The 22,483-nt window shown below is 38.9% G+C and overlaps 1 protein-coding gene across 1 annotated transcript; it reads right to left on the bottom strand.

The window, feature by feature from the left end:
* Window positions 1–18: 18 nt before the first annotated feature.
* Window positions 19–22,344, bottom strand: LOC112046205 (26S proteasome non-ATPase regulatory subunit 2). Its single transcript, XM_052885328.1, has 18 exons — window positions 22,165–22,344; window positions 22,026–22,082; window positions 21,736–21,954; window positions 21,545–21,630; window positions 20,036–20,242; window positions 10,024–10,182; window positions 9,506–9,635; window positions 9,085–9,310; window positions 8,198–8,431; window positions 7,470–7,618; window positions 6,883–6,985; window positions 6,376–6,542; window positions 4,926–5,037; window positions 4,035–4,192; window positions 2,770–2,954; window positions 1,932–2,137; window positions 1,067–1,185; window positions 19–319 (listed from the first exon to the last, which is right to left on the bottom strand). Exons 1-18 carry the CDS (start codon window positions 22,237–22,239, stop codon window positions 125–127), a joined length of 2,787 nt encoding a protein of 928 aa, XP_052741288.1. The 5' UTR covers window positions 22,240–22,344; the 3' UTR covers window positions 19–124.
* Window positions 22,345–22,483: the final 139 nt, after the last annotated feature.

Below are 22,483 nucleotides of genomic sequence, written 5' to 3'. Positions count from 1 at the left end.
AAAAAAAAAACTTTAAAAAATGATGTAGTTATTCTGTTTATTTAAAAACGCAAAGGAAATTACATACATTATAAAATTAATACTAGGTAATTAATTAATTATTAATGATATAATTATGAGTTCTCTACTGAACTGAGGCCATGACACTGTCCTCGTTTTTCTTGAGAATCACAAAGCCTTCCATGACTGGTGACAATGGGATGTACTCATCAGTAGCCAATTCTGCGCGTTCACCAAATGACAGCAACACTGGAGTGGTGTGTGTGTGGGAGCCAGCAATTGTTTTAGGGGTTCCAGCTTTGCCAATGACGTCTACAGCCTGGAAGTAAATAACATAATTAAATTAACCTTAACAATGTTAATATTTACAATATTATACATATAGATAAGCCTGGAAGTAAATAACATAATTAAATTAACCTTAACAATGTTAATATTCACAATATTATACATATTCTTTATCATTTCAGAATAAGCTGCAGGTGAAAGATAGGTAGATATATTCTTTAATGCACATAAAAATATAAAACAATATTCATCAAGTAACAAAATAAGTAGGTAGAAATATGCACAAAGGCGGTCTTATCGCTAATAGCGATCTCCTCCAGACAACCCGCAATGTAAGAATCAAGTAATAGAAAACGGATAGTGCTATAATAAACAAACTATATATACTTTACATACTAATAATACATACATACATAAATATATATATACATACACCTACATATGAAGAATAATAGGCACATACATATTCATAATATAGATAGGTAGTACTTTTTAGACGATCTTTGAAGACATTTAATGATTCAAAACATCTAATGTCCCTTGGCAATCCATTCCAAAGGGCTACAGTTTTAACTATATTATTTAGTGTTATGCACCTTCAAAAAGTCTTATCAAACAGTGATTTGTTTCCAGATTGTTTGTTAAATGTTCAATAATAATTAGAGAGCTCCCGAGTGAAGATTAAGTAATATAACAAAATTGTACCCTTTAAATTAATATCTACTTATGTACTAGTAAACAAAGAATATTAAATGAAAATCTATTAAGTTATGCTTACCTGACCAACACGTACGCTAACATTTAAGGGCTGGAGGTTGTCGTCAAGGGTGACAAGCCAACGGGGTTGCATGGCTGTTGCCAATACATACAGCAGGTAATGTGATTTTCCAAGAATTACTGTAAAAAGAAAAGTCAATTAACACAACTTAATCGCTTTGCAATTTTTTAAATGACTTAACATAATATCTTGACTTATTGGTATTATTTTATCAAGGTTATTTACATTATAAATAGCTAGTTATTTACATTTTGAGCAAACCATGATCACTGAGGACAGAGGTGCGATGTTATCACCGTTCAAGTGTTACATACTCATACATTAATAAAGCTGTTTGTGCCAGAGTTTGTCTATGGAAATATGACCATCAAGCAGGTGCGCTGTGTTCTAGTTTGAAGAGTATGACTGTCTGTATAATATTAGGCTTGATACCTATTTCTCAGGATGATGTGCGTAGGACAGCACATTATGTGATGTGTTTATACTTTTTAAGCATGACCTGCGAAGTATTGCTCTGTTATAGGCATAGGATTTCAACTAAGCGTATGGTGGGCTAACTTGTCACGCATATCCCTTCTACTATTCTATATTAAAATGTATAGTCGCTTATTTATGGTGTTAAAGAAACCCCACATTACGAGCAGAGAACGGGGAGTGTTGATCTATCGTCAAGGAATTCCTTAACCCTACATCCTGTAGTCACAAGTTCAGGACTCTGCTAGGAGTTCTTCTCTCTAGCACGCGATGGACCCAGCACCTACACGTTGAATCCATGGAATGCTAAGATATGCATCTCTGTTTAAGAGGGCCCGCAGACATTGTAAGTTGGCTGTGGCACATTGTATGACTGTATGCATAAACTTACTGTTCTTGCAGTCTAGGAAGGCGGTGAGCACGACCAGCAGCCCCGCCAGCGCCGGCTGGTTGACGAGCCGCCGGTCGGCGTGCGCGGGGGACAGCGTCACCGTGCCCTTGCCCGCGTGGCACAGCCCCTGCGCCAGCCGCACCATGAACAGGTGCACGGGCGACTTGCCGTGGTACAACGCCAGCGCGCGCAGCATTGTTGCCAGTCTTTTAGGAAAAAAAAAAGACAGATCAAGGACTTAACCCCAAAACTCATAATAAAATTGAAAATGAAACACTTCTCCCATCATGCTTCTCATATTCCGGTAGTCTTATCATCCAATCCAATGTATATCCTACATTGGATTGGAGTTTACAGATATAACATTAAGGATTTGTGTGCATTAACTAAATCTATACTAATATTATAATGCTGAAGATTTTGTTTGTTGGTTTGATTGAACGCAATAATCTCAGGAACTACTGGTCCGATTTAAAAAATTCTTTCAGTGTTAGATAGCCCATTTATCGAGGAAGGCTATAAGTTAAGTATTATCTCTGAATTCCTACGGAAACGGGAACCATGCGGGTAAAACCGCGCGGCGTCAGCTAGTTTTATATATTATTTAAAATAAAGTCATATTGGTTGCACTATTTATAACTCAAGAACGGCTCGACCAAATAGGCTCAAAATTGGTGGAAAGGTAGTTTAGAATCAGGAGTCGTACATAGGATACTAAGGGTTGGGTAGGAGTAAGGTAGGGGTAGGGTTCAGTAGTGGTATGGTAGGGTAGATGTAGGGTGGGAGTAAGGTAGGATAGGGTTAGGGGCGTCCGCTTGTTGTATAAAAAAAGAGATACCTCGCGTTGTTGGTTCCGGCGCCGACAAGCCCCATGGCGAAGATGGCGTTGTAGGCGACGTCGTTGTCGGAGTCGTGCGAGTACTTGTTGAGCACGTCGATGACCGACAGCTGCGGGTTGGACACGGAGCACAGCGCGATCGCCAGCGGCACCGCGCGCCGCACGGCCGGCTCGCCGTACCGACCCTGACGACATATCACTTTCATCAATCACTGTAACCCAGCTGAGACATCTATTTGGTGTGTAGAGTTTGCCGAAACAGGAACTTTGACATCCCGTTCCCGTTGTTACACTCATGGTGATTGAAAGGATGGGTTATTCTGCGTAGCGAGTGTGCATCAGCCGCCCGCTCTCTCCCCTTTATCGAAGTGTCTTCCCAAAATGGTCTATATGACAAACTGCAAGGGGTCTATGTCAGCGAAAAAAAATTTCGCGGTCCATTAAATGAAAATGGTTAATATTGTACACATACACTGATAGTACCTATGTTTTACATCATATTATTTTATAATATCAAAACATATACATTATTTTAAAAGTGACTATGAAGTAAAAAATATATTGTATATGTTTTTAAAATAGTGTAAGTTGTAGGATACAGAAAATCAATATCAATTAAGTAGGGGTCTACCCCAACACGGAAAATCATGGCAAGGGGTCTACGACACAAAAAAGTTTAAGAAACTTTGATCTAAGCCGATGGCAGTCTCACAAAAGCAGATAACGTGAACGTATTGCTGTCTCTCCTCAAGAAGAGACAGCAAAACATCATCAAATTGACTTTCTTTCTACTTTACTTATTAAAGTGTCTACTAGTTTAATTGACTAACTTGTGACCTATAGTTTGGAGATGATAGCTGTCACAAGATGACAAGTATAAAAAGAGATAAAAACATTTCCAGCCGGTTGATGGCCTCTGTGGTGCAGTGGTATGCGTGGTGGATTTACAAGACAGAGGTCCTGGGTTTCATCCCCAGCTGGGCTGCTTGAGCTTTTATTGATTGGTCCAAGTCTGGCTGGTGGGAGTTTGGTCAGGGACTTTGGTTGTGGCTAGTTACCACCCTACCTGCAAAGACGTACCGCTTAAGCGATTAAGGAGTTCTAGTACGATGTCGTATAAAAACCGAAAAGGGATGTGAACTTTCTTCCTCCTCCTAACAAGTTAGTTCGCTTCTATCTAGGATTGCATCATCACTTCATCAAGTGAGATGGTAGTCAAGGGCTAAAATGTGAAGAATAAAATAAAAAAAAAACTCAGTGTTTACCAGTTGTCCAAAGATGCGTGTACACATCTCAGCACCAGTCTCTTCACCCAAAGCGATGACGGCGACACCCAGGGTGGCCACAGCTTGGACTGACGATAGCTCCTTGTTTGCCTCCTTCTCCTTGTCCTTCTCCTTGCTCTTGCTCTCCTTTGATTTGCCTGTAACAACAAATATTGCAATCATCATCATCATTAACAACCCATATTCGGCTTACTGTTAAGCCAAGTCTCCTCTCAAAATGAGAAATGGCCTTAAAGTCAAATTCAAAAATCATTTATTTCAGGCAATAATTTTACAAGCACTTTTGTTAGGTCAAGATTATGTCATAATTTAATCTAATGGTGGTCGTAATAGTCGAAAACTTAAAACTAAAGTTGCGAGGGTTCCAAACGCGCCTTGGTCCGAGAGGAGCCCACAACAAACTCAGCCAAGGTTTTTTTTTGTTTACCACCGTTTTACAAACTTATTTAAAACTAAGCACACAGTTATATATTACAGTTTAACTCCAAGCTTTTTTATCATTAATATAATCAATAACACTATAATAAGCCTTTTCCAAAAGCTTGCGTTTAATAAGTCCACCTCGCCCAATGCGGGTTGGCAGACTTCACACACGTATAGAATTAAGAAAATTCTCAGGTTTCCTCAGGATGATTTTTCTTCACTGTTTGAGACACGTGATATTTAATTTCCTAAAATGCACACAACCGAAAAACGGACCGGACTTGAACCTACACCCCCCGGAATCGGAGACAGAGGTCATACACCAAAAAACAAAAATCTGCAAAAAGAAATTAAGCGGAAAAACAGGTTTGATGTAATAGCGGCCTGATCTCTACAGTGATTTCTTGATTAGAAGGATGTCATGATAATAATGTTTTGAATACATACTTTTATTCTTGTCATCTTTAGTTGTACCAGAGGAGCTACTGCTGCTGCTCTCTTTAGACTCCTTCTTGTCCTGTTTCTTGAAAGCTGTATCTTCCGCCGACGATTGTTCATTCTAAAGACAAAGAGAAAATCATAGAGTCATATATTGTACATCTGTCTCGTAGTGCTTGTGCGCGAAGCGGATAGAACAGCAATTCGAGTGTGTGCGCGTGTGTAACGTACTTCTGTCTCGTGATGCTTGTGCATGACGCGGATAGAACAGCAGTTCGAGTGTGTGCGTGTGTGTAACGTACATTTGTCTCGTAGTGCTTGTGCACGACGGGGATATATCAGCAGCTCAAGTGTGTGCGTGTGTGTAACGTACATCTGTCTCGTAGTGCTCGTGCACGACGCGGATAGAACAGCAATTCGAGTGTGTGCGCGTGTGTAACGTACATCTGTCTCGTAGTGCTCGTGCACGACGCGGATAGAACAGCAGTTCGAGTGTGTGCGTGTGTGTAACGTACATCTGTCTCGTAGTACTTGTGCACGACGCGGATAGAACATCAGCTCGATTTTGTGCGTGTGTGTAACGTACATTCGTGTCGTGATGCTTGTGCACGACGCGGATAGCTCAGCAGCTCAAGTGTGTGCGTGTGTGTAACGTACATCTGTCTCGTGATGCTTGTGCACGACGCGGATAGAACAGCAGTTCGAGTGTGTGCGTGTGTGTAACGTACATCTGTCTCGTAATGCAAATGCACGACGCGGATAGAAAAGCAGTTCGAGTGTGTGCATGTGTGTGTAACGTACATCTGTCTCGTAGTGATTGTGCACGATACGGATAGAACATCAGCTCGAGTGTGTGTGTAACGTACATCTGTCTCGTAGTGCTTGTGCACGAAGCGGATAGAACATCAGTTCGAGAGTGTAACGTACATCTGTCTCGTAGTGCAAGTGCACGACGCGGATAGAACAGCAGTTCGTGTGTGTAACGTACATCTGTCTCGTAGTGCAAGTGCACGACGCGGATAGAACAGCAGTTCGTGTGTGTAACGTACATCTGTCTCGTAGTGCAAGTGCACGACGCGGATAGAACAGCAGTTCGTGTGTGTAACGTACATCTGTCTCGTAGTGCAAGTGCACGACGGGGATAGAAAAGCAGTTCGAGTGTGTGCGTGTGTGTAACGTACATCTGTCTCCTAGTGATTGTGCACGACGCGGATAGAACATCAGCTCGAGTGTGTGTGTAACGTACATCTGTCTCGTAGTGCTTGTGCACGACGCGTATAGAACATCAGCTCGAGTGTGTGCGTGTGTGTAACGTACATCTGCCTCATAGTGCTTGTGCACGCCGCGGATAGAACATCAGCTCGAGTGTGTGCGTGTGTGTAACGTACATCTGTCTCATAGTGCTTGTGCACGCCGCGGATAGAACATCAGTTCGAGTGTGTGCGTGTGTGTAACGTACATCTGTCTCGTAGTGCTTGGAGCAGATGTGCAGCATCTGTTGCACGACGAGCACGTCGCCGGTGGCCGCGTAGGCGCACATCGACAGCGTGGTCTGGCACAGCGACTGCTGCGGCTCAGGGAGCACCTCCAGCGCTGCCATTGTCGCCTCGGTACGCTCCTTGCATCCTGCAAACAAATATTTACTTTTGAACAGTTTTAATTGATTTATTTAACAAAAAAAAACAGATGAATAAAAACAACAACATCACCCAGATTTTACAAATAAAATGTTTTATGTAAATGCCACTCTGAAATCCATATACCGTCTCCTATAACGAGGGATGCCTAGCCCTGTAGTGGGCTGTTAAAATAGTCTGTTACAAATTTAAACACCATATTATAGGAAACATCATTTGTGACAGAAATATACAACACACAGGAACAAGAAACAAAAATATTTTTGTTAATGTGAAATTCTGAAAAAATTAAATTATAACCTATATAAATAGATAGGCTTTACACTTACCTAAGAAACACAATCCTAGGCCCAAGTGTAGGAACCTCGCATAGGTTGAAGAATGCAAATCTTTGTTGTCTTCAATGAGCCGTTGGATAATGGCACATGTTACCTGTCAACCAGATAAAAATAAACAATCATTTACATACTAATAAACACTTTATACAATTATATTTAGGGCCTGTTTCATCACCTTTTGATAAGTATTAAATAGTCTACACGTAAGGTATGTCACTTTCTTACTGTCAAGTCACGCAACATAGACAAAATTTATGAACAAGCTTACAAACTTATGAGAAGGTGGTGAAACAGGCTTTTTTAGGAAACCAACCAATTCTCATAATTGTATTTCGGCATTTTGGCTTTCTTAGTTAGGTAATATAACTTACGTCACGTGCGTGCCCGCGTACGCTATGCTGATCAGGTAATACTTACGTCACCGTTGCACGAGCCCACGGCAATGAGTCCGCAGGCGACGGCCGCCAGCGCGCAGATCTCGGGCGGCGCGGCCGTGTCGGCCAGCACGGGCAGCAGGTGAGACAGCACGTCCTCGCGCTGCGTGCCCGCGTACGCTATGCCGATCAGGTAATACTTACGTCACCGTTGCACGAGCCCACGGCAATGAGTCCGCAGGCGACGGCCGCCAGCGCGCAGATCTCGGGCGGCGCGGCCGTGTCGGCCAGCACGGGCAGCAGGTGAGACAGCACGTCTTCGCGCTGCGTGCCCGCGTACGCTATGCCGAGACCTATACACGATATATTTTATGATCAAAAACCAAACTTTAAAATGTTAGTAGGACAAAACTTCAGTTGTGCTAACATTTAATCAACGAGATTATCTCGTGAATCAAAATAGACAAACTTCAACCAGAAATACCACTATATCTTTCTTTATGTTGGGACAGCTCCACCTCCAACAATATTTTCTCTATTAATCTTCAGTGGTTGCATGTTAGCACCACAGGTGAAAGTACTAAAACTTCATTGTGTATTAAGTGGCAGTACTGTTAAGAAGGAAATTTCACATTTTAATACAATTTTATCATGTAAAAATAAAAAAGCCTTTATTCAGAGTTCGTCTGGTTGTCCCCTATCACAAAGGCCTCCTCCAAGCTTTCCCACAATTCTCGATCCCTTGCCCAGTTGCCCCCTAATATCATCATTAGTATAATTATTACAATGTGAAATTTCCCAACAAAGAAAACCCCTTCTACAGCCTCTCTGATCTGATCTGATAGTACAGGTGTTGGAACTGCATAGCTGATACTGAAAGAAGTGACAATGCAGGAAAATAAAGAAGTTACTGACTATAATATAATACTAACCCAAAACACTGCCAATCCTCAAGTTAGCACTGGAATGTAGCACATAGTCTGACAGAAGAGCAAGTGCAGGATCACACTCATTGCGCACACCACAGTTTACGAGACCGAGAGCGAGCAACGCCCCAGCCTTTATGTGCTCCTCAGCTGTATACAAGTACTTGTCTATGGGAGTCAGGCCACCATCCACATCCCACAGATGGATCATCCCTAGTGACGCTGCTGCTGATAACATTCCTAAAAATATATATACACTGTGAAGTTTCCTCTGTCTTAAACTGAAATCCCACATAATGTACCAAATGTATATTATCCATTACTGTTATTATAAAAAAACAAAGTACAATTCAAGCCGTTTTTGAAAGAACCTCAGCAATATATAGCTTGAAATAATACATCACTGGCTTGGCACCGCCTTTAAACTGATCAGAAGGAAGCATATAAGATGTTTGATTAATATAATGTAGATTATTTTTTATGCTGGAAGTTGACTGATTTTTTTTTAATTTTTAATATTGTTAAGGGATTTCTTGTATTGGACTAATAACTGTCAGGTCGTCATAGAGACGGTGAAACTAGCATGTTGTATAATAGTTAATTATACTAAAAAACAAATATTAATAAATAAGACAGAAAGATCCGTTTAATTTTCAGATACAATTAAACATATATTACAGATATAGATTACAGATAAAGTTAGTTTCTGTGTATAAACTGATGGTTTGTTTTGTTAACCTGTATTCAGAAAGTACCTTTAGTTTTTCACACCTATGCACTATCTATCAAATGCTCTCAAACACTTTTCTATACATCTTATAACTTTCAAAGATATTTTTTTTTGTTCCCTGTAATATTTATGGTCAGGTCTAGTATTTAAAACAGCAACAAACCATGATCTTTATTCTTGTACATCCATTTATTGCCATCTTCAGTTGTCACCAGCTTATCTCTTCCGAAGCCTGCGTTGACGAAGGCATTCACAAATGTGGCAGAGAGGTTTTGTCTAGCCGAGTCCACTGGATGCTCTGCTAGCAATGATGGCCGTAGAGCTGAGCCAGCCGACTCTAACCATGTTTTGTATACCTCTTCAGGTGTCTTAGGCTCCATAATATCCAGCTAAAAATATAATTATTATAATGAGCTTTCTACTGGTACCAGCAAACAACTGTGTGAACAACTAAAGGACTAAAAATGTTAAATTCTGTCATGACAATCCTTTATCCTACCTTATCCTATAAGTTAAAAACTATGATCTTAAAAAATACCTCAGTTTATTTAGAAATCTAGTTCCCATACTAGAAAGTTTCTTACCTCTCTACCCAAGCTCAAGAAGTGATCATTTATGTGGGCATTTAACAGTATAGTCCGTAAATCTTCATCGTCCAAGTCTAATGGGACATATTGTCTGGCCAACATGTAACACAGCTGTTTCTTGATTAGGCTAAAAATAAAAGACCATAGGTAAATCAATAAATAGGCATTCCATGGATAATATACAATAATCTCCATTGCATATATGAACATATGAATGTTAAAGAAAAAAATTAAAATAAATGAGAGTCACAAATCTCTTATTGTACATCATTTAGAGATAAACAAATATCTTAAGAATCGAGAAACAATTTTTGTATAAATGTCAGACAAGAAATAAAGCTAAAAGGAGAATCTGGGAAACGAAGCTAGAAAAAAAGCTAATAGGAGAATCTGTCTCATATCCAACAAATGAACAATTCAATTATACCACAAAAAATGAATTTTTTATCAGTGAAATTTATTAAACTTTTAATAAATATTTATTGAATTTCCTTAGACGATATTAAAGTACTCACACGTCATTACAAGCATTGAAGACTTCTTCACATTTGGTCTTGTCATGTAATTGCATAGCAACTAGTAAAGCACGAGGGTATTCGTTGAAACGCAAGTATGTGTCGAGCACACCTTGTAAGATTTGTGTGGCCTCTGGTTCCACCACATAACTGGCACAGCTATAATAAAAGGAACATTACTTGTATTGATGTTTTATCAGTCTTTGTTTTTCATGTTACACTGTACATTACACAATATGACACTAGTATATTCAAGTGGGCGGAGTATATTATCGTGGAACCCATCCTACATGAAACAAACTGTAAGCAAAGACTTAAGAACACAGTTTTAGGGCACTAGAGACCACTGAGAAAAAAAACCAAGCAAATTACAGCAATTTCAAAATCCACATTTTTAAATTGACATTGATGGTCAGTTTAGTTCGGGTCACGGTTTAAGAATAGGGGAATCCCCTTAATTTGGCTCTAACCCTAAACTATACTAATATTATAAAGAGGTAAAGTTAGTTTGTGTTTGGGAGGGTGTAGACGGTAATATCTAGATCTGCTGAAGCCACATTATTTGTGAGTGTCTTAGGTTACGTATTATCCCTATATTCAATCGAAAACAGGAACTATGCAAGCAAAGTGGTAAGCGGCTGCTAGTTTCTTTTACTACTTCTTTCCTAGGCCATTTTTGCTCTTGTCCAGTTTGGTTGCAAAGCTTATAGAAAAATCTTATCATATACAATAATGTACTTAGTTCTAGACTGGTGATAAACAAAACCTATAAAAAAATAAACCCGGCTGAGGCTGAGTTTGTTGTGGGTTCTTCTCAGACAAGGCGCATTGGAACCCTTGTAATTTTAATTTTAAGTTTTCAAACAATTATTACCTAATAATATTTAAACAGTACCTAATGTTTCGAAAGTAGTTGTGGTGGATTTTGGATGGTCCAAACCACAGGGAGTACGTAGAAATAAAACACGTTGTTCTTGAATAGTAGAGTTGCGTTCGCTTGTCGCTTCGAGAGAGAAATGCGTGCAAATGCTCGGTGTAGCCGAGTTTTATTAGCTATTAAGCGTGCGCAATCTTTATTGTTTATTTTAACTAAAATACATTGTACAAACGAGACAAACTTATATGTTAGAGTGGGATGGATATATATGAACGAAAGAGAGGTATGCTAGACAAAGATAGCTATATACCAGTCCCTACAAGGTCGCTGCATAGTTAACAGCTAACAGATATTATAACTTATTCTAGTGGATAATAAAAGCCTGTTATATAATATGTTTATTTGTCGCTTATATCTAAGGTAAACTATTTCAGTTATACGAAGGCTAACAAATTGGTATATACTATACTTATTATATACTTATCTTAAAGGAAATATCTTTAGTGCTACATTATTACGTAACAATCAAACTTATATACTAAACAATCAGGCTTATATACTAAAACAATCTTCAACAGTCTCCCCCTCGTGCGAAGCGGTAGCCCGAAGCACTCAATTCAGGGAAGAAGATTGTGATATCTTAACCAAGCGGGTAGCGAGTCTCATCAGGATTCCCGCGGTCGTCCGAACGTCTACGATGCGGGTTTTTCCATCTTGTCCAGGGCAGGTCACGACGATATCTCGGGGAAATGAGTGGTCGACAATAATGAAGATGACCCCGACGGTTGAATTGAAGAACACGTTTTGTTGTGTTATATCGAGGCGTTATCGTAGATGGGTATTCGACAAGCCTTCGATTCGAGAAATGATTGGCGAAGCGTTGTACGTTTTTCCATGCAGCTGGCCCAATCAATTCATGGACCGTGAAGTCTCCCATATGGTAGGTACCCCATGATCTTTCGGTTACGAAGTCGTTGGGTGTTAAGCTCTTTTGGTCGTCTGGGTCTGGAGATAATTCTGTTATCGGTTTTGAGTTTATTAAATGTTCTGCTTCAAATAGTAGGGCATGCAGTGTGTCTTCTTGAGGAAGTCTTATGGCGATTAGAGCGGTAGGTACATATCGCCATTCTGAGGGTTGGTTGAATTTCTGTATTTTAACCAATCTGTGGGCGACGAAAGAATTGACAATGCGTGGGTCAGATTTGATCCATGCTAGTACGGTTTTGGAGTCTGACCATTCATGATTTTGTTGGATGGTGGTGTATATTTCATTGGCTATGTTTGACGAGAGTCTTGAGCCCAGTAATGCGGCTTGTAGTTCCAATCGTGGAATTAATGTAGGTTTTAACGATGCTATTTTTCCTTTCGCAGTCATTAGTTTAACTTCGTTGTTGCAGGAAGTTCTCCAATAGGCAGTAGCAGTGTAAACGGTTTCGCTCGCGTTGACGAAATTGCGTAGCTCCCCCTCGTTATGGGAGTTTGTGCATTGTGATACATTGAGTTCACTCAAGCGATTTAGATATTTTAACCAGTAGTTCCAATGCTCTTTCAAGGTTGAAGGCACGTGCTCGTCCCAGTCTACATCGGTGCGCAACAGTTTTTGTATTACAGTCTTTCTTAGGTCCGGAGTCGCTAGGCCCAAAGGGTCAAAGACAGACGTTACGGCGCTGGCGACTTCGCGTTTTGTAGGTAGTTGTTTTTCATTGATGAAATCATCAGAAGTGTGACGTAGATTTACGGTAAATCGTAAGGCGTCGTCGTTTGTTGGCTTTATTATTTCTAGTGTCTTGCCATATTTTTCTTGGTACCCTATGTTATCGGGGCGATTTGAACTGAATTTCTTTATGATGATGGGTTCATTTGATGCTCTGAAGAGTTGTTTTTGCAGGTTAGGATTAGAGAGTACAACATTTAAACTTTTGACGTTTAAGTTTTCAGCGGCAATATATACAATTCTTTGTTTTTCATTCAATGTATGTATATTCAGTAAATGAGTTAGATACTGAGTTAGTGTCGGGTTATTTTGTATAGCAGGTAAGTGAATGTACCTACTGGACATCTGAATGGTGCCTTTCGTCATGAGTTCTTTGTAATTGTGTAATTTAACTTGTCGCAGGTAATTAGCTATGTTAATCCTCTTTGTTTTGTCATCTGCTTTTCGTAAAAGGCTATTAAATCTTCCTTCACATAAGCTGTGTATTGTTTTCTCCAAATTGGTTAGCGTTCTTTGTTCTCGGTCGTTAATCGGCTTTCTTTGTGTTATGACTAATGAGTTCAGGTCATAATTGTTTTTTATTAGTTTATTGATGTCTTCTGTCCCTTTTTGCTTTACGTGGTTGACAAACAATACGGGTTTTGGGATTTCCGTTTTGCAACCGTGTAATATCCAGCCTAGGCGAGTGAGTGATGCCACAGGCTTTGATGAATGACCGGTTTTTATTTCTCTGGTAACGATAAGGTGCCAGTTGTCTTGTCCTATGAGTAGCGAGGGTGGTGTCTCGTCGTATATCAATTGGTCTGATATGTTGTCTAAATGCGGACAGTCTTCCAGATCTTCCTGTTTTACTGACTGCGGCATGAGGTTGAGTTGGCTGATGGTGTGAGCTTGAAGGCTATCATAAAAATAAATCCTTTAATTCGAATCTTGATATGTCTTGATCGTTCCGTTGTCATTTGACCACTTATACCTTCGATTGATAGGCTTTTTTCGGGTCCTTTAGCTCCTATAATATCGGCTACTTCGTCTGTTAATAAAGTTACAGTTGATCCTTCATCCAGCAATGCCATCACGGTTTCTGTGCCATTTGGTCCGCTGAGCTCAACAGGCACTATTTTCAAAAAGGTCTTGGAAGTTCCGACGTGGTTTACCGAAACTATTTTGTTTGGTTCTGGGGTTGATTTATCTTGATGCAACAGCTTGTGATGTGTTCTTATACAGCCATCCTTGCCGCACGGTTTTGATTTGCATTGTATGTGCCGGTGGTTAATCTTGAGACACTTAAAACACATCTTGTATTTCTTTACTATTTCCCAACGTTTCTTAAAGTTTTCTTTTGTGAACTGTTGACATTTTGCTATTTCGTGAGTTTGATCACATAAGAAACATTTTCTTTCATCGACTGTGGATGCGGCTAAGACGATTCGCATCTCTTCTTCGAACTCGCTATCGTAATTGGAGTCTTCGTCACTTTCATAATCAATTTCGTGGTTAGTCGTGTTGACTCTTCCTTTTCCAGTGGGTCGTGCTTTATTGTTTTCGAATTTGGATTTGAAACATAAGCTTGGTTCATCAAACTGGTCTGAGATCACGTTTAGAAACTCAGAGAGTACACTGAGTATTGGTTCGTCTGTTCTAGTACATTTGTACTCTTGCCATCTGAATCTGACTATTGTATTCATTTTATCTATTATTCTGTCAGATATATCGGTAGAGTATAGATATTCTTTTCGATTTAGTTGTTTGATTGTGTTTACACTGTTGAATACAGCGCTTGCGAAGGCGCCTATTCCTTTGATGTCTTCCGACATTCGTGGTAGTCGATCGAGCGTAGCTATTTCGCTTTTTATAATGTATGTAGGTTGGCCAAATCTTCTTTAAGATAAGATAAATATACTTTATTTGCACACCACAAAGACAAAAACAAGTGAAATAAAAAACAAATTAGGAAGAGATCAGCATACAAAAGGCGGCCTTATCGCTAAGTAGCGATTTCTTCCAGGCAACCTTCGGTTTAGGAAAACTTAAGGACATCAGCAGGTGGCGTAAAACAAAAATAACCATAGTATTAGTAATACACATACATACAAATAATTTACATCCTAATACATAAACAATATTACACAAATACCTACAATATTGAATAAAATACATATCAAAATATACTAATAAATACCTTATATTGAAAAGAAATAATATATACAGATCGACTTTACTGCACCAGATAATGAGACTTTACGGCATTTTTAAAAATGTCCAGTGTCTTTGATTGCCGTATATTTAAAGGGAGAGCATTCCATAACTTAACGGCTTGCACAACGAAAGAATGTTTATAAAATTTCGTCTTATGCACGGGTAAACATAGAGTTAGTAATCGACACTGTCTCAGTTCAGACTGCACTCCCTGAAACGTAAATTTCTCCTTCAGATACACAGGAGATTTTGGATTAAACAACACACAGTACAAAAGTGAAAGTACATGCAGATCCCGGCGACGACGAATAGGGAGCCACTTGAGCTTCTGACGGAATTCAGAAATATGGTCATATTTGCGTAGGCTAAATATGAACCGAATAGCAAGATTTTGAAGTCGCTCAAGTTTATTGAGTTGGTCCTCAGTTATATTTAGATAGCTCGCGTCCGCATAATCTAAAACCGAAAGAAGAAGAGAATGTGCTAACATAACTTTAGTAGGAATTGGTAAAAATGATCTTAAACGTCTCAGTGAGCCAAAAGTAGCAAACATCTTTTTACTCAACTCTTTGACATGCACGCACCACGACAACTGGTTATCAAGATGTACCCCAAGATCTTTAACTGTGTCACAAAAAGGAATAGTGGTACCATTATACAAAACTGGCCGGAGATCTACCCAATCAACTCTTGAGATGAGGGCAGGACTACCAATAATAATGGCCTTAGATTTTAGGGGATTTACCTTGAGCCCATACTGTCTGCTCCAGATATCAATTGCGCTAAGGTCACAGTTTATAGCAGAGACAGTTAAATTTAGGTTCTCAAGAGATGATGAGCGGTATATTTGGATATCATCTGCATACATATGGTAAAGAGAAGTTATATTTTGAGTGATCGAATTAATGAAGATAGAGAAAAGTAATGGAGATAACACGCCACCCTGAGGTACCCCTGCCGTAACATCGCACCAAGATGAAAAGACGTCATCAACCCGAATGCGCTGCTTACGGCCTTTGAGGTAGCTCTGAAACCAGTCTATAACCGATGGAGATATGTTAATAGAGCGTAATAGACTCAACAAAATGTCATAGTCTACAGAATTAAAAGCATTACTGAAATCAAGCAGAACTAGTACAGTGAGTTGTCTATTATCCATCGCCCAACGAATATCGTCAGTAACTTTAGTCAAAGCGGTAACCGTACCATGACCAGGACGAAAACCAGATTGTAATGGACTTAAAAGTAAATTTCGGTTTAAGAATACGGATAACTGATGGAAGACAAGTTTTTCAAGGACTTTAGAAAGGAACGGCAAAATAGAAATTGGACGGAAGTCAGAAAACGTTGTGGAACTAATTTTTTTAGGAAGAGGAATAATTTGTGCATTCTTCCAAGCCTGTGGAAATTCACTGGAATAAATGGAATAGTTGAGGATATGTGTAAGAACTGGGGAAATAATATCAATGATAGGAATAATCATATTACGGCTTACGCTATCAGATCCAACAGCATTCGAAGCGATAGACAAAACACTCTTCTTAACATCACATTCGGTAAAAGATTCGAAAGTAAACGGAAGAAAATCTGGTGTTGGTATAGAAGAAAGAGTGCTAAGAATGGACTCCTTTTCAGTACTGTCAATTGTATCGGAAGTAGAAAAATGTTTATTGAGAAGTTCTAAATCAATATTTATAGGATTGTTCGAAGATGATTTTCCAACTCCAAGTGTATTAAGAAATTTCCAAGTTTTAGCGGTGTCACTATTTTGTACAGATTTATAAATGTGGCGTCGTTGAGCATCTCTACACAATGTATTGCAGCGATTCCGGGCTTTGTGATATTTTAGACGATTAATATCGGAGTCCTTCGTTTTGTACTTTTGCTTAGCTGTATTCTTTTTATGCATTAACAATTTAATTTCCTCCGATAGCCAAGGAGCAGGCAAGTGCTTCATTTTGACAGGTTTTACTGGTGCATGCATATCGTATAGTTGAGTAATCAAAGTATTAAAAATGTCCACTTTACGATCGAGAGTGTCTGCACTTGTAATGGCAGTCCAATCTAAATTATTTGCGTCCTCGCAAAGGCGACCTTTATCAATCCCTGCAAAGTTACGCTGCAGAAGAATTTTTGATTTAGCTTTAGGAGGACGTATTTTATAGGAGAGATAGATCAAATCATGATAAGAAAAAGAGTTGGCAGGACATTGACCGTGCTTAAAAACGAAATCAGGAGATGAGACAATAATGACATCTAGAAGTGAAGGAATACAACCAGGAGAGTAATGTGTAGCAGCAAGAGGCAGGACAGATAAATTACAAGAATCAAGAATAGATAAAAACTTCTTGCTACGATAGTCATCCTTTTGTAAACATGTATTGAAGTCACCTAAAATAATAGAATGACTATACAGAGGAATTAAATTTTCCAATAAAATTTCAAAAGAGTGAAAGTAATTAGGTATAGAAGGGGGACAGTAAAATACTCCAAGAAGAATTTTAATATGTGAAAGTTCGACTTCCAGTAATAAATGCTCAGCTGCATCAGGTAAAGGAGGTTGAGTAGACGAACTAACAATAGAAAAAGGAATGTAAGATCGTAAGTAGATCGCTACTCCACCCCCTCCCTTACCCACACGATCATTACGGATAAGCCTATAACCGGGCAGTGAGTAGGAAGTTGAGGGTAAACAGGTTTTCAGCCAAGATTCTGAAATTAAAATGGCATGAATATTACGGGACTCAAAAGACGCAAGCATATCTGGAAAATGAGCCGGGATACTTTGCGCATTTAAATGGACAACATTAAAGTTTTTCAGACAATCTGAGAAGTAAGAATCAAGGGTAACATTAAGCGGAAGTAAAGATGTACTGTGGAAGCTATCATCACTGGAGCTAGACGACATAGACAAATAAAGGTCACTATCAATACTGCTAATCGACATTATAATATTTAAATATATTTAAATATAAATATATATTATTTTAAATTCTTTATTCTTTCTAATTCTTTTAAAATTATATCTGGTGAAGTGCTAGTATATAGTAGTGATTTGACTGTATCTTTTGCTAGTCCTTTTAACGCTTTTCGAATGCGTGCAACATTTTCTATGCCACTGAAGAATGAGGCGGTATCTTTGTAGTGGCTAATGAATGGTATCCAATTAATTGGGTCTCCGTCGAAAAAACACAATTCGCTCATATACGTTGGTGGTTTTATCGGTGCGTCGTCATTTTTATCTTGTTTTAGTACTGCTTTTGATAATAATGATAGCAGTGAAGCATTGATACCTTGATTTAAGTCGGTATTGTTTGTAGTTGAGGTAGGTGGTGCTTTATCCGTCCATTCATGTACTATTGTTGCTCGATTGTCTATGTCTTGGTCGATTTTTTGCTCTAAGTCGAGTTTTATTAATTCTAGCTTGGCACGCGCTAGTTCTTCGTCAGCGATTACTCGCTCTCTTACTCTTTGTTGCAGTTCTATACGGGCTTGCAATTCGGCGCGTCTAGTTTGCGAAGTGTGACTTCCACTTGGTTTATTTTTTGATTTTTCGCACATCGTGCTTTGAGTGTCTCCAGTAGCGGTGGTGCGATCTGACCTTTCGGTACCTGAAGACAGTGCTGTATTCCATGTTTTATCTGTCCCTTCGGAACTGGTTGTTCTCTCATTACCGGACGATATTTCAGTACTAGTTGTACATTCTGTTCTTGATGAGTCTTCTGTTCTTGATGAGCCGCCTGACTCATCGCTCGTGTTTTCTCTGGACTTCTTGCTTCGAGTCTCCATAGTACTCGTCTTGAGTTTTCTCGTCCCTAAGTCCCTAATTCCCTACTGCCCTATCAGCCCTAACAGTCCTGCTTGAGGGTCCCGAAGGACACACTCTCCCAGGGATGGAATGAGGATTAGGTGAGGTGGGAATCGCCCAACAGAGGGTAACACGTGAGGGTTAGAGTGCTCAGGTATCGGGAGGAACGCCCGACACCCTCGGCTGTGCCTACTAGGAGGACCCCTATCTCACGTGCACCGTATTGGCGCGATCAGACTGGTACAGACTTATAGCCGGTTAAGGCAAACTGGCAGTATCGTCTGGTATACTGCTCCCGCCGTTAAGGCGTTAGCTCACTGTTCACCGTTTGACACCGTTAGTTGGTGAACAGATGAGTCGCGGCGAACCGCTTAGTGTCTTCTCCACGCGACGAAGTGGCCCAAAAGGCCTTGCGGTCTTCAGCAGCTTCTTCTGAGCTTCGCCTCAATGCACCCGCAGTGACGATTGGTGCCTCTTCGTTCTTGTGGTCTTGACTCTTCTTTAGTCTGTAGTGCGGCGAAACGATCTTCCCCACAAGCCTCGCGGTCTTCGGCAGCTACTACTGAGCTTCGCCTCAATGCACCCGCAGCGAAGGGTCGATGCCTTTTCTTCGTACTAAGGCAGACTTCTTGACGTCACTTCTGTTCCGTGGCCCAACCAAACGATCTTCCCAGCCCGCGGAACCCTGTTCAGCGGCGATAGGTCGATTCCTCTTCGGTTCTTGCCCGCGGAGACACTCTCTTGCTTGAGCTTTTCTTCAACTGATGTTTGCCGGCTCGTTGAATCCGGTACGAAGGACCATGCACTGTGGTGGATTTTGGATGGTCCAAACCACAGGGAGTACGTAGAAATAAAACACGTTGTTCTTGAATAGTAGAGTTGCGTTCGCTTGTCGCTTCGAGAGAGAAATGCGTGCAAATGCTCGGTGTAGCCGAGTTTTATTAGCTATTAAGCGTGCGCAATCTTTATTGTTTATTTTAACTAAAATACATTGTACAAACGAGACAAACTTATATGTTAGAGTGGGATGGATATATATGAACGAAAGAGAGGTATGCTAGACAAAGATAGCTATATACCAGTCCCTACAAGGTCGCTGCATAGTTAACAGCTAACAGATATTATAACTTATTCTAGTGGATAATAAAAGCCTGTTATATAATATGTTTATTTGTCGCTTATATCTAAGGTAAACTATTTCAGTTATACGAAGGCTAACAAATTGGTATATACTATACTTATTATATACTTATCTTAAAGGAAATATCTTTAGTGCTACATTACTACGTAACAATCAAACTTATATACTAAACAATCAGGCTTATATACTAAAACAATCTTCAACAGTAGTTGTAAGCTAAACCTAATTGAAATAAATTAATTTCTTTGACTTTGACATATAATACATAGTACATACCCAATTAAGTAAAGGCAGACTCTGGGATAATTGCTCTGGTCCATGTGTTGCGACAGCAGATCTAAACGGTCTATCTCCATGAGCAAATCACAAGCCTGGATCTCTGCAGAGTGCTGCATGTCAAATGTGACAACATCACGCACTAGGGGCATTAGTACGTGCATGTTCTCTAGGTTCCATTCTTCTGCTATCTCACCTTCTAGTTGCCTGAATAAAGTAAGTTATACTATACATTAACTTTTACTTACACTATTGTTAAAACCATAGAACGTAGAACACTGAGGCTTTAACAATAGAAGGTCCGATGAGGGGTGGCCCGTTTATTCTCATATATGAAGATATATGCTTATGTGTTTGTAATATAAAATAATTGACTTTAATGTAATGTTCAAACAAAAAAACAAAAAAACTTTATTTAGTAATGTGCCTTGGCCTATATGAGCTCTATTAAAGTCTATTTTTTTTTTAAATAAATTAAATTTTCTACAAAAAAACAAAAGATAACCAAAAACAACAACTTTTGCAAAAGAAATCTTGTGAATAAAAAATAAGTAATTGTAAAGAATAAACAATTTTCAACTCAAATTTAAGGCAATATAGCTATTTTTTCAAACACTGCAGAGTAGCATATTACTTTCAAACTAGTTTGTAAGTAGTTTGTAAGTGTGTGACAGAAGCTAATCCCAGAGTATTCATAATTCTGTGGTTAAAATACATTACATTAGGCGCAGACTACTTATATCATAATGTTAGAGCTCACACCTAATGTGGTATTAAAGTAATGATGAGACTGTCGTATTTGGAAGTCCTTACAAGAATCATATTTACAGTGGTCATCCATTGGCTGAAAATACCAAATGACAGTGGCCATCAAACTGTGATCCTAGGGTCACATAAGCCACATTTGTGTGGCTTTCAATATAGAAAAAAATTTACTAAAAGCCTTATTAAATTAAGAAAGATTTTGCATAACATAATAATGATACGTTTATGCATACATGATATGTATGCAGGACAAGTTTGTAAATATAAACTAGAACCATGATAATATTTAGCTGGTGAGGTACACAAGTTACTTCATAGTTTGCTATATTTTAATGATGTCAGAAAATAATTCTTTACAGTAGTCAAATGTAACTGAAAATGTACAAGTGATGCTGACTACTGTTTAGCAGATGTGTTTTAATCTGCTAAATCTGTTAACAGAGAGAAAGCTAGAATACATCATAACAGATGACTTGTTATTTGATGTTTTGAAATTTGTTAGTCGGATGCCGAAACACAATATTAGAAAAAGGAGCATAAATCAATGTAACCCTCCACAAGAAAAGCGTGATATATGATGAAGATAAAGAATTAACAATTGTTACTAGGAATGTTCTAGGCCAACACCAAAGATGGAAACTGAATCTGAATTTCATGTTAATATTTTAAGGCCAGGAATGTTTATGTATCTTTAAAGGGGTTCATGTCATTGCTATGATAAAATTACAAAAATTCATAACATACCTAACATATTCATGTCCCCATTCTCCAACATTTGACATTGTCCCTAGCAGACAATATTTAAGACATTCCCTCTTTTCAGCGGCATCCTAAAACATTTGATAAATATTATTGTTAATCAGTAGACAACAAAAACATCAATCTATACCAAACATTTTAATTTTATAACTTATTTTGTCGAAATAATTACTTACAGGAGAACCACTAACACCCATAGCCAGCACAGAAACGACATCAGCACAAAATTTCTTTGTCTTTTCATCAGTAATCTTTTCATACACTACTTTAAGTGCTGGGTAATGCTCCCTTAGAAATTTTAATGGCTTAGGTACTGATGTCATAGAAGTTGTTGAAGTTCTTATAAGGTTGCTTAGCATCTGGAGCGCTGGTAAATACAGTTCCACCTCGCTTCCCTGTAAGTATAAAAAAATACATGGTTAGGACAACGACCGACTCTAATAAAGATTTAGTTGTTATAACTTACGGTAAGCTTCTCAACAAGCATGTTAAGCTCTTCTTGGAGGCGTTTATCTTCTTCAGACTGCAAGAAAAATCATATTCATTATAAATTTTTCGCAAAGTAAATCGTATTACTTTTTTTACAACAAAACTATGTTTAATACCAAATCATCGTTAGGTGCTGGTGCTGGCTCAGCGCTTTCTTTCTTGGGCTCTTCAGTTTTATTTTTTACTGTCATTTTCAATTATTTATTTCTATTTCTTTAATGTAATATGTATTCACAATTTAATTTTTATTTTATTCGGTGAATGATGATTTTAACAAATTTGACAAGTCACTGCTACAGATACAGAATTAATTTACTCTTTAGTTATACTTTTTTTTTAATAATGAGCTTTACGGCTCTGGGTTCTAGCTCTTTTGAGCCCTCTTTGTCATACCTACAATAGAGAAAGACTTTATCAGACTACAAAGATTAAACC

This window comes from Bicyclus anynana, chromosome 14, assembly GCF_947172395.1.
Source record: "Bicyclus anynana chromosome 14, ilBicAnyn1.1, whole genome shotgun sequence".
NCBI classification, from domain to species: domain Eukaryota; kingdom Metazoa; phylum Arthropoda; class Insecta; order Lepidoptera; family Nymphalidae; genus Bicyclus; species Bicyclus anynana.
Note: the sequence above shows the minus strand (reverse complement) of the source record. Positions and strands in the feature narration are given on the sequence as shown.

Coding starts and splice junctions, on each gene's coding strand:
- LOC112046205 (XM_052885328.1), bottom strand. CDS start 22,239: ATGACAGTAAAAAATAAAACTGAAGAGCCCAAGAAAGAAAGCGCTGAG. Junction 21,955..22,025: donor TGCTTGTTGAGAAGCTTACC/GTAAGTTATAAC, acceptor TTATACTTACAG/GGAAGCGAGGTGGAACTGTA. Junction 4,193..4,925: donor TAAAGATGACAAGAATAAAA/GTATGTATTCAA, acceptor TTGTTGTTACAG/GCAAATCAAAGGAGAGCAAG.